The sequence below is a fragment of the Peromyscus californicus genome, unplaced genomic scaffold (assembly GCF_007827085.1).
Source record: "Peromyscus californicus insignis strain IS unplaced genomic scaffold, ASM782708v3 Scaffold_4__1_contigs__length_199733344, whole genome shotgun sequence".
NCBI classification, from domain to species: domain Eukaryota; kingdom Metazoa; phylum Chordata; class Mammalia; order Rodentia; family Cricetidae; genus Peromyscus; species Peromyscus californicus.
The window spans coordinates 155861011-155873501 of record NW_026294562.1 but is presented as its reverse complement, the minus strand read 5'-3'; the positions used below and the strand labels follow the sequence as shown (position 1 = coordinate 155873501).

At 43.2% G+C, this 12491-nt stretch overlaps 1 protein-coding gene across 1 annotated transcript in view; it reads right to left on the bottom strand.

The window, feature by feature from the left end:
* Positions 1-7762, bottom strand: part of Uri1 (URI1 prefoldin like chaperone) — a 59632-nt gene extending 51870 nt beyond the window's left edge. The window contains exon 1 of the mRNA XM_052761580.1: positions 7349-7762. Within this exon, the coding sequence (XP_052617540.1) occupies positions 7349-7459 (111 nt within the window). The 5' untranslated portion in view covers positions 7460-7762. The remainder of the gene's footprint in view (positions 1-7348) is intronic.
* Positions 7763-12491: the final 4729 nt, after the last annotated feature.

The following is a 12491-nucleotide window of genomic DNA, read 5'->3' as shown; positions in this document are numbered from 1 at the left end:
GCTCAGTTGAAGACCTAAGTTTGAGATACCTAAAACACACACTGAGAAGGCTGAAGCAGGAAGCGTTTGAGTTCTAGGCCAGCCTGGGCTACACTGGAAGACCCTGTCTCAAAACAAAGAGAAATCTTCAACATCAGAATTATCAAATAGACTCTTTTTAATAAGTTACCTGTAGTTTTTCAATTCAGAAAAAAGCATTAAAGCTCTCAGAAAGCTGTTATAATGAAATTTACTTTATCTAATAAGAGGCAAATATAAATTGGGAATATTGGTACATGTCTATAATCCACCTACTTGGCATAGACAGGAGGTGGAGATTGCAAGTTTGAAACTAGCCTGGGCTACCTAGCAAAACCCTCTCTCAAAACAGAAAATTAAAAAGCACTGAGGGATGTAGCTCAATAGTAAAACACATGTCTAGCAAGCATAAGACATTGGTTAAATCTCCAGCACCACCAAGTCAAAAAGCAGAAATACCCACAAAAACTCAGTCTTTAATGGTTATTCTAGATAGTTATTCCTGAGGCCCACTATATAATTTACACTAGAGATCCTAACAGTACCAAAGTCAGGAAAACAAACAAAAAAGCATAACGACTGGATGAGGCAAAGCAATCGTGAGTAACTACCACTACATTTATACTACCAGGTGTCAAGAGAACTTCTAGGGCCAGCAAGATGGCTCAGCAGGTTCCAGGCATTTACCAGGAAAGCATGACCACCTGAGTTCCATCCTGGAACCCACGTACAGGAGAGAACCAACTCCACAATGGTGCTGATCCCAATACACATCAAAACATACATATGTGAAGACATACAGAGTAATAATAAATAATTTGGGAGGGGGTAACTTAGGAAGCCATAATGATTACAGCAGAATAATTCTGGCTACAAGAAGAGACAAGCCATCAGAACAGACTTGAGAAAGAAGTCACATACATCACCTGTCATAACCAAGATGACAAGGAAGTGGAAAAAACAATCATCCCAGTGAATGGTGATGTGGCAACTAAACACCCAAATGCAGAAGTGAGACTGCCTCAATCCCCAAGTGTACCCAAATCACTAATGAATAGATTGCTGCTCTCAACATGCAAGGCAGTAAGTAGTAAGAGGCTCTGTCCAGAACATGAGAAGAAACAGTGTCTTAAAAACAGGACTGGGACATAGCTCAGTAAGTAGAAAAGGGCTTGCCCACATGGGCACAGCCCAAACATAGACTAACCACAAAGGAAATAAAATCAAGAATTCTATGTCATCAAAGGACAAGATTACAGAATGTTAACTCAAGACTCAGACCAGCAAGAAATTTATAATCCATAACTGAAAATGCACTCATGTCAAAAATGTCTGAACAGGGGAGAGGAAACTGTGGTCGGTATGTAAAATAAATGAAAAAATAATAATAATAAAAATGTATGAACAGTTACTATGAATCAACTAGACTATGACAAGAATCCCCCACAAAAAGTGAAAAAGCAACCAGTGGCTATTTTCCTTTCAAGAAGTCGAAACTGCTCAAAAACACTTGAAAAGATAATCAACCTCACTAATCACTAGAATGAGTAGCGATTATGAAAGAGATGAACAACACCTAAGGTATTAAAGTAATTAAAATGTAAAGAAACTGGACCATGGACCACAGCTGGCAGGCCTATAAATTGGTATAACCACTTCTGAAAACAGCAATGTAGGCAGAACCAAAGACAGAAATACCCCATGAGAAGTCTAGACAAAAACTACAAACAGCCCAAATTATTCAACTGGAAAACTGAGAGGGCTCATGAATTCCAACATGAACTGCATAAACATCCAGCCCATTGCTTGGCATTGACAGAACAGACTCCCTGAAATGGGAGCTTGACCCTCCCTTTTTTCACACATGCATTGACAAAAGGATACTTACAATGAAGTATCAGTCTCAAATGTGTTTCAGTTGCTTCTCCTCTTGCAAAAGTAAAACTCAAAACCCTTAGTGAAGAGACCTGGCAGTGCTCTCAGCCTGACTCACTCCCATCTGCATAAAACTCTTCTCCAAAATGTCTTCCACACAGGCTCATGCCCACATACTGAGGTTTCTGATCTAATGAAACTGCAGGACACCCTGACACATTGCTTATATAAGGGGCATTCCCCACCAGTCCTTGCCTCCCTGTACTTTTCTGCTTATCCTCATCAATCACTATCATCAGACATGTAAATGTGCCTTCTGCATATCCTTCACTAGAGTGACCTCTTCATTTGAAACTGTAAGTTCACTAACTTACTAGCAGTATTAGGTGACTGAATCCTATGACTTGAATTCCAACTACTGGACTACCTGGCTGACAGAGTTCCTTAAACCAACAGGAATTCACCAAGACAAAAATGAAAATATTCCATTAAGCTAAAGTAGATGTTCTACTTTAAGAAAAAATTAAAATTAAAATATTTACTACTACTGCATTTAATTCTCCAAGCTTCTAGTATAAGGAGAGTATTAGCTAGTTCAAAATTCCAAGCGATAATTACTTCAAGCCCTCAGTGATAAAGAAATTTACCCTACTGATCTTCCCAATCTTACCGCTGTCCTGAAAAATGAACCTATGAAGACACACTGCACCCCAGTTCTTTCAGATAATAAAATCTCACTACCTCTACTAGTAAAATGTAGTATTACCTAAAAATATGAAACAGCTATCCCAGAAATATGACCTTAACCAAAAAAGCAAACATAATGCCAATTCCAAAGAAGCAGATTTAACAGACTTTCATGCAAGAAACCTGTGCAGAGTAGCCTGAAATACCTCATCATGGTCCTGTCACTGATGCTGGGAGAGTGTGGGTGTGGGGTGCAGCATAAAGGAGCCCGAAATACTTCAACACACTGGAGAAGAAGGGAATCAGTCTATATAAGCTCCATGGAGCAGACATCTTTCTACAAATGGCTCACAACACTAATCTACATGATGTGGTAGCACATACCTGGAATTCCAGCACTGGAGAGGCTGAGGCAGGAGGACTGCCACAAGTTCAAAGCTAGCCAGGGATGCATACTAAGACCCTGTCTCAAAAAAACAAAATAAAACAAAAGATAATCTAAGTTTCTCTCTTTTATCTTTTGTCAGAAAGATTAAGCAAAATCTTTAAGGAGAAAAGGAAAAATAAAAACAAAGAAACTGGGAAATATTTTCAATAAATTAAATAACCACTAGAATAAGAAACAAACCTATGTAACTGGGATTCAAAACCCAGCCAATACTTATTTTTCATGCTTAGAAACTGGTTAGCAATTAAGGATATTATAACAAACTTGTTTGCACAAAAATTAAACTTCGGGTTGGGGATTTAGCTCAGTGGTAGAGCGATTGCCTAGCAAGCGCAAGGCCCTGGGTTCGGTCCTCAGCTCAAAAAAAAACAAAACAAAACAAAACAAAAAAAACTACTTTCAGCCGGGCGGTGGTGGCGCACGCCTTTAATCCCAGCACTCGGGAGGCAGAGCCAGGCGGATCTCTGTGAGTTCGAGGCCAGCCTGGTCTCCAAAGCGAGTTCCAGGAAAGGCGCAAAGCTACACAGAGAAACCCTGTCTCGAAAAACCAAAAAAAAAAAAAAAAAAAAAAAATTAAACTTCAACACCTTTACTGAAAAACTGGAATCTTCTAATTTTACAAACTTTTAGGTAAAATACTACCATTATCCTTCTGTGGTAGATTTTATATAAAGTGAATATTTATATAAGTGCCTAAGCAAAACAGGACTCACATCATACCTACTGTTCTACAGTTTGCATGCCTGTTCAACATATGCATCATGATTTACTTACTTAACTAATCCTCCAACCGATGACTTTCAGATTTTTTTCCATTCTAAACAAAACCACAGAAACTCTTCTTACATGCCTTTCTGCCAGATCAATAAAGGATGGAGGGGAATGAAAGACAAAAGAGGCAATAATGAAACCCATCATGACTTTGAATGCCAACCTAACAGTTTAACTTAAAAAATAGACTCCCTGGTTGCACACACCCTTAGTCCCAGCCCCTAGAGGTGGAAGAGGAGGAACAAAAGCCCCAGTGACACATGCCTGGGGAGGCTGGGGCAGCAGGATCAGGAAGGAGTTCATGGCCATCCTAGTTCAAGGCCAGCATGGTTCACTGTCTTAAAAGAAAAAACAAGAAACGCCAAGTTTTAACAAAAAAAGGAGGGTGGGGGCTGACAGTGTTTTCACCACTGATTCCATACATGAAAGTGAAAAGAATATTAATATACTTGACCCTAACCCTGTCCATTTACCTCAGATGCTGTCACTCACTGACTGGGGTGGGACTCATTCATGCTGTAATCCTTTTCTTCAAGATGCCAACGTTTCATTCTCTGATTCAGTGCCCCAGTATCAACCAGGATCAAACGAGGACAGGATAAAACCTGGTCCACTTAGTGGGACTTCAAAGAAACAAAGTCAACAACAATTAAGCATTATCCACTGCCCTTCTCAAGCCACGTTCGGAGAACTGCTCCCTAAGCCTCTATGCAAGGAACTCAGGTAACTTTCTGCAGCTAAAAGCCAGCAAAGTAGATGCCACCATCAAAGCAAGAAAAATCATTTTGTTGAAAGTTTAATTCCCTCTCATGGAACTCACACAGGGAAAGGCTAAGAGCTTAAGTGTACCTGACTGACATAAAGGATACTAGATGTTCACTCATACAAAGCTATGACATTTTTCCCTTTACACTCAGAATGACACATGCTTCTACTTTCACACCTGAAACAGAACTATTAAAACTGAGTTGGCTTTAAAACCTAAACAAAGTCCCTCAGAAAACTGATAATTCACAATTTACAAATCAAAGCTTTCCTGTGCTAACTCTAATTAAAGCACAGCTATCTTGTATTTTGTTAAGGCCTTAGGAATCGCCTGTCCACACACACAGATTTTTCTAATAAGTAAATAGTCTGTTAAGTAAATACTGAAGGGCTTTATTATGAACTAGGTGGCATTTTACATAACCAAAACATATATGCACATTTATTTTATATGCCAAATTAATATTAACACAAGATAGGACTGTCAATGGCACTGAGGTTCATGTCCACTGAAACATCCAGACTCCCACTGGATTTAACAGCCACAGATATTCTCTCAAATATGATACTAACCACAACAGCAAGCTGTTCAGAACACCCCAAAAGTACCCTTCATATTTCACTCACACTAACATCAGAATAAAAACCAGAATCTCCTTTTTAAAGATAACACATGGGAGGAAACATATTGGTCAGCATTACTCACACTTTACACTACGAAGGCAAAAGTGTCTTTCATATGAACTAAAGGCAGTGGCAACATCATCTACCCTGGTCCATTTCACATTTTCACAGCAAGAAAGGTAAACTGTTCTATCAAAATAACAAGGCTTTATTTAGGGCTTTTTTTTCTTCTTTCCATCTATTTTCCTTTTTTAAATCTGTTTCTCTTTTTTAAAAGTTAAGATGAAGTCAGGTCTGATGTCACAGGTATGTAACCCCACCTACTTGGGAGACTGAGTCTAAGAGGGTCACAGCTTTAAGTCCAGACTGGGCTACAGTGGGAGTTCAAGGCCAGCCTGGGCAACTTAAAGAGACCTTGTTTCAAAAATTAAAAAGTGGGATGATAACATAGCTCACCTAGAACCATACAAAAGTAATAGGCAGGCAAATGTTTATCTTGTAATATAAATCAGGTTAACTTTTAAACTCCCACCTTGAACTACAAGTTTAAAACCCAACAGTTGTATTGTATATTAGGGAAAAATGGAAAGTTAATACAAAAAAAAAAAAAAGGAAGCCAACCAAAGTAGGAGAGATACCTACAATTTGTTAACAGGTGGTTTCCAAGCCAAGAGATTTATTGGGATATAGGAAAACCTTCATGTAGTTAACCTCGGTATATCTGCATAATTACGTTTTGCAGACATTTTTTTACATAGGTCTATTCATTAAAAGTTTGGGTTTCACAGCAAAAATTCAAGCTTAGATGGGGGAGGAGCTCACGAGGCCCCAGGCCTAACTGAGGAGCTACTGGCAGCTGAGAGCGGTACCGGGCATGGAACCCCCGCCCGAGCCGGAGCCAGAGCCCGGGAAGGAGGAATGACTCATGGGGGTTGTGGTCACTGACATGTTGCCCATGCTCCAGTGGATGGTCCTACCCATACACATTTGGGAAGCACTAGTTGGACTGGGTTATTTAAAAAAAAAAAAAAAGAAAGAAAAGAAAAGAAAAAAAGAGAGAGGGAGGGAGGGGAAGGAAGGGAGGAAGGAAGGAAAGAAAAACATTAAAGTTGGAAGGGGGACGTGTTGGAGGGAATGGGAGTAAGCTGAAGGAAGGAAATAGAATTGATTGTATACATGTACGAAATTTTCAAGAAGTAAATGATAAATAAATAAGGTTTAATCCTGTCTCGAAAAACCAAAAAATAAATAAATAAATAAGGTTTATAAATAAAAATATTTAAATATAGAAAAAATGGAGCTTCTCAAATTCTGATGGTTTTGATGCAACTTCCTAAACTTTAATAATACATGATACTCTCTCAATAATACATGGGGCGTTTTAAGCAAATTAAATGTCGGTTTTCAAAGAACTTCAAGGCACTTCAGGAGAGGCAATCAACCTGAAAAACTACAGAATCCACAGTATTCACATTGAACAATTAAGCCGTAGTTCTTAACTCGAGCACACTTCCTTACAAAAAAATCCCATTCGGAGACGCAAAGCATTCTCCTCTCCTCTGGGAGTTTAAAAAAAAAAAAAAAAAAAAAAAAAGAGCCTCGTTTATCATACACTTGAGGTTAAAATTTAACAGAAAAGCCTCTCTCTTGTCGACTACTAAACCCCAAAGCTAGGAATGCACAGGAAGTGCATCATCACCAACGTAGTCAAACTTGGATGCTCAATCAAGAAAGAATAGTGTGTGCGTGCGTGAGCGTGTGCGTACATTTTAGCAACATTTAAGCAATAGAGAGCTAAGGGGTAAAAGGAATACTACGTCTGTTTACAGTACACCCACCACCACCACCAAAAATAAAAGTCCCCACGCACTGGAACTCTATCTAGTCCCAACACTTGCTCTGTTAGGGTCAACAGACTATCTTATCCCCTACATCCTCTGTATCCCCCGCATCCCTCTGCTGAAGGTCAAAGGGCTCTAGACAAAAGACAACAAATGCACGTGACAAAAGTTTCTCCCCTTGTTCCCCGCAGGCCCGAGGCTGCGCAGCTCCCGCGTGGGGATCTTCGCCGCACGCGGAGCGCTGGCCGCGTTAGAGGCTGCCACAGTCGCGGCCACAGGCGGAAGCCAGCGAGGGCCGAAACCTAGCACGGCCTGTTACCTTTTCCTGCTCCTCGAGGAGCCGCGCCACCTCTGGGGCGCGCAGTGGCGCGGCGGCCGAGGCCTCTGAAAGGGACTGGGGCTCTGGCTCCGGCTCGGGCGGGGGTTCCATGCCCGGTACCGCGGCCTCACCGAGGCGAACAAGTCCTAAACAAGTGTTTATGGAGGCGGCGTGGCCGGCGACTGCCCAGCACCCGCGCGCTAGCCCTCATGCACCGCGCGCCACGCTCTGAAGAGGCCGCGTTGGCCTTCGCCACTGCCCCGGGGGCCGCTGCTCGCGTCCGGGCTACCCGAGGCCTCATCTCACACGCGCATGCCGCCGCTGCCGCCGCCGCCGCCGCCTCGGAGCAGCAGGCCCTACACCAAGAGCGCCACGCTCTTCTCCCGCAGCCAGGCCCAGCCAGGCGTCCCGCAGCAGCCGCGCCTCCTCCGCGCCTCCGTGCACGCTCCACCCCTCGCCCCGCCCGCGCAGCACGCCGGGAATCTCTCAGGCTCCGCCCTCGTGGGCGTGGTTGTGGTGAGGGCGGAGCCGCGGGGCGGGGCGGAGGCAGAGCGGCCCTGGGAACGTGCTCAGGATGAGGGAAGGCGGCGAGATTGCCAGTCCCCTCTCACTCAGCGCTGCCTGTGGTGGTAGGAACTTAATTCGTGCACTGAGGCTGTTTCATAAGCTCATTTAATTTTATCGAATTCAACTCTTTCCCATGCCTTTTTAATGAGCTAATGTGCTTTAATGAGCTAAAATGCACAATATACAACTGTATTTTGCATATGTATTAATTACTGCACACATTACAATTTTTCCTTATATATATTAAGCTGCTATATTAACATTACTATATTACTACGTATGCACCGTTTAACACATTTTTCAAGGGTAGCTGCTGCTCTATCCCACTTATTTTACGGTTCTGGTTTTTGTTGTTTAGCTGTGGAGACCGAACCCAGTGCTTTGGGCTTGCTAGACAAGCACTCTACTAACTGAGCTAAATACCTATCCCTTGTTCCACTTACTATTTTAAAACTAGTAGGTTGCAGGTAGTGGCACATGCCTTTAATCCCCAGCACTCTGGAAGCAGAGGCAGGTGAATATCTGTGTGTTTGAAGGCAATCTGGTCCACATAGCAAGTTCCAGGCCAGCCAGAGCTATATAGTGGAACCCTGTCTGAAAAACGAATAAATAAATCTCTTGGACCCACTTTGTCGTCCAGCCCTTTGTGCGGCTGGCGTCTGTTTATGGTAGTCCTCTAGTCTACCTCACTGAGTAGAACTGGCAGTATCCTAACTCTACTCCAAACCCTAACTGTAGGCCCATCACTGTTCATTCAACCTTATGTGTACAAGAACAGGCCCTCTGTGCGTCTGTTTGCCCTATCTCCCACTTCTGTCGCAGCTCCCAAGTCCACATCCACCCTTTTTTCATTTGCATCAAAGAAGAAAAGGCAGGGACAACTTGGGGAAGATGGTGAACTTAAATTCCTGACTTTTCCCACCTTGCAGATGAAGCCACTTCTAAAACACAGTCAGAATCCAAACACTCTTCTTGCCTCCTGCCATCACCAGCATCCCTCCATCCTCAGTCACATCAGTAGCTCCTTCTCTTGTGATATGCTTTGAATATGAGCTGACCCCATGTGTTTCAGTACTTGATCCCCAACTGGTAGGACTAATTGGGAAGACTGCTGAAAAGTTAGGATGTAGAACCTAAGTGGAGGAAGTGGGTCAAAGGGGGTGAGTCTTTGTGAGTATATCATCCCTGGCCACTTCCTGTCACTCTGCACCTTGTTCACTATGAAGTAAACTGAGACAGATAGATCATGCCTCTCTGCTGTAATTGACTGAATCTTCTGAAATGAGATATACAGAAATAATATAATATACAGAAAATGATCTATGACAGCTTTACTTTTTGAGTGAGTTTATTAAAAATGTATCAAGCAAAAGCAAAAGAACAAATAGCAAGAGGCAGATAGATAACAAAATACCAAATCAGGCCCTTACAACATCCAGCAGAGCTAATTAGAGTAACCAGACTAGGAGAGCAAGCAAAAATAAAATAAGTAGCAAACACCAGATAGATAACATGAAATTGAGCACTTACAATGCCTCCCAGAAAGACTGGGGAAGCCCTGCTGGGTCTGTCAATCAGGCTGGAGTTCAGTTTGGGATATTTCCAGCCAGAGCAGAGGGTTCTCTCCACTGACGAGCCTCCCACTTCCCATTCCCACCACAGGCATTTTATATCACAGAATAAATAATAGTAATAATAGTTAGAAATGGATCACCTTCTATCTGTTCTCAAGGGTGTAATATAGCTGTGTGTTCTCCTTTCTCCCTGTCACAGAAGCATGAGACCAGCCTGCTCCAGGAAAGTGCCTCCTAGGACAAGTGAGATAAACCTGGTTGAATCTGAGGTAAGGGGAGTCTGTCTTGCTCTCAGAGTCAGCTCTCAACAAGTGCAAACAGCACGTGACAGTTTACCACTTATATTACAAATGGTGAACCAACACAATGCTCCCTTCCTTAAGCTGTTCTTGTCATGTCAGTCTCAGCAACCCTAAAGTAAGAAATGTGTCTGGTATCACTGGTTCCACTCTGCCCTGAAATGGCCATGGGCAGCTGCCCACCCTCCACACCTCTTGGATGTGGTCAGCCCCAGATGATATAGAGTTTACACTATAGCAGGCTGACCCACCCTCTGGCTCCGGTCTAAGGGCAATGGAATGGTATTCAAAGTGGTTGGCTCTAAAGAGGGCACGTCACATTACACGAATACAGGTTTCTTTCTGGAGGCTTCTAAGAAAGTTCTCCCTCATCCTCTCAACACTTCCATAAGAAACCCAGCCATTGGCCCCGAAGTAGAAGGCAAGCAGCCATGTGTGTTTTAGGCAGCTCTTCTTGGCGGGGAAGGCATGACAGAGTTAATAGCGTCAGGAGCATGGAACAGGATCGTCACATCTCCACAGACCAGGATACAGAGAAAAGGAATTCTGCCTCTCAACTGGCTTCACACTTTCTCCCTTCTCATTCAGTCTAGCACCCCAATCCATAGGATGGTGCCATCCACACTTAGAACAGATCTCACAGTTAAACTTCTCTGGAAACTTTCTCAAACATTCACTCCAAAATGGGGGTCCCTGGAGGCTAGAGAGATGTTTCCGAGGTTAATAGCACTTGCTGCTCTTTCAGGTGAGTAGATTTCAATTTCGAGTACACACTTTGGATCCTCCAGCTCTGGGGATCAAGCACCCTCTACTGGCCTCTGTGGATACCTGCACTCACATGCACATAACCCTCACACAACACATACACATCATACGCACACACATATAATTAAAAATAAAAGTAGGTCTTGGGAGCTGGCTCAGTGGTGAAGATTAATACTCTTCCAGGGGACTCAAATTCAGTTCCCAGCACCACAAAAGAATTATTTTTCAAAAATGAGGATCCCAAATGTTGTCTAGTTGACACAGTACACTGATCCCCATTCCTAGACACTGCCTTCTCTTGCCCTTAGACAGTGGAGGTCCTGACTCACACTGAATTGCCTTCCTGGTACTCAGGACTGAGGTGGCACATTTAGAGACTTTTCAGCCTCCATAATTTTAGATGTTACTTTGCAGCCTTAGGAAGAAAGGGTTGGTTTGGACTCCTGATCTCAGGGATTTTTCTCAGTCCATCATTATGAGGACTACACAGAGGCAATTCACAGTAATGGAAGCATGTGGCTACTCCATCCTGGTAGAGAAGGAACCTGAAGCTTCGGCCACGGGTGGGAGTAGGTATCACCTTCAAAGGCCAACTCCTAGTGGCATGCTTCTACCAGCCAGGCTCTACCTCCTAAAAGCTCCAAGGCCTTCAAAATAGAACTACCAACTAGGGACTGAGCTATGAAAACATGAGCCTGTGGGAGACATTTCTAAGACAAACCGTAACCTTAATGGCCTGAGTCAATTCCCACAGTATACCCCTGGTTCTGTATCCATTTCCATGTGTCTGTATAAGACCTATCTATCTGTCTCTTTTTTTCTGGAGAATCTCATACAATGGCTGAGGTTAAAACCCTTACACCTCATACATATGAGAAGCACTGTCAGTGTTGAGTGTCAGCTCACCAAAGCACAAGCTGGAGCCCTCTCCGGATCATGACTTCCTGGAAAGAAAGTTACATGAGCTTGAAAGAGCTGGCAAAAAGTGTCAGGGAATTGGAAAGAATGTGGAAAACACTAACATCTGTGACACACAAGAGAAGCCTAGAGTTCCAGAGACATGAAAATTCCAATGCTTTGCCTTTAGTGGGGACATGTGACCTGGCATTGCCCACTGTCCCTAGGATGGGAGACATCTCTAAATCTTCACCCCCAGATCTGTGAAGTAGGAGAGAGATCATGTTGTTCGTGGATGAGAGCTATAGATTGCTCCCTTAAACTCCATTTGCCCTCCCAACCCCTTCTCCCCAGTGCTAGGCAGGGTAATATTACTGGCCCAACAATGAGCATGCTTATGGAAATTCAGACATGAGTGATTCCATTTGTGTAGTAATACCATTCTAGGTCTAGGTAAGATACAGGGTGGGATCTAGGTGCTGCTTTATGTTCATGCATCAGTCAGCTATTGCTGTACAACAAAACACCCAAAGCTCAATGATGTAAAAGAACAACAATGCATCATTCTTCATGACTTTAAAGGTAGACTGCAGTCCTGATGTAGACTGTTTATCTGGGGTAATTCCACAGATCTCATCCCCTCCCTAGAACCAGCTGCGTTATTATTCTCTTGAAGACAGTAATTCACAAGTAGATACACAAGTCTCTTAAATCAGCACACAGTCATTTCAGCCTTCTTCTGTTTCATGGCAACTTAGTGTCACAGTGAGAAGTATGTGTCAAACTGCATTGATCCAAAGAATGATAACGAATGGGTCAAGAATGCAGTCTACTTCCCAAGGATAGGCAGAGGTGATAGCAGGGACTACTGGACAGCTTTATCCAAGCTGGACTGCAAGGACAAATCCAGGCTGCATGGGAATTCTGGGAGAGGAGCCAGACCTCGGCAAGCAGGCTCCAACAGGAACCAGAGACCAGGGAAGCAAGGAGCCACCAAGCTGGCTGGCTGGAAGTGGCCTGGAGCAAGCTGATGGAGAGCAG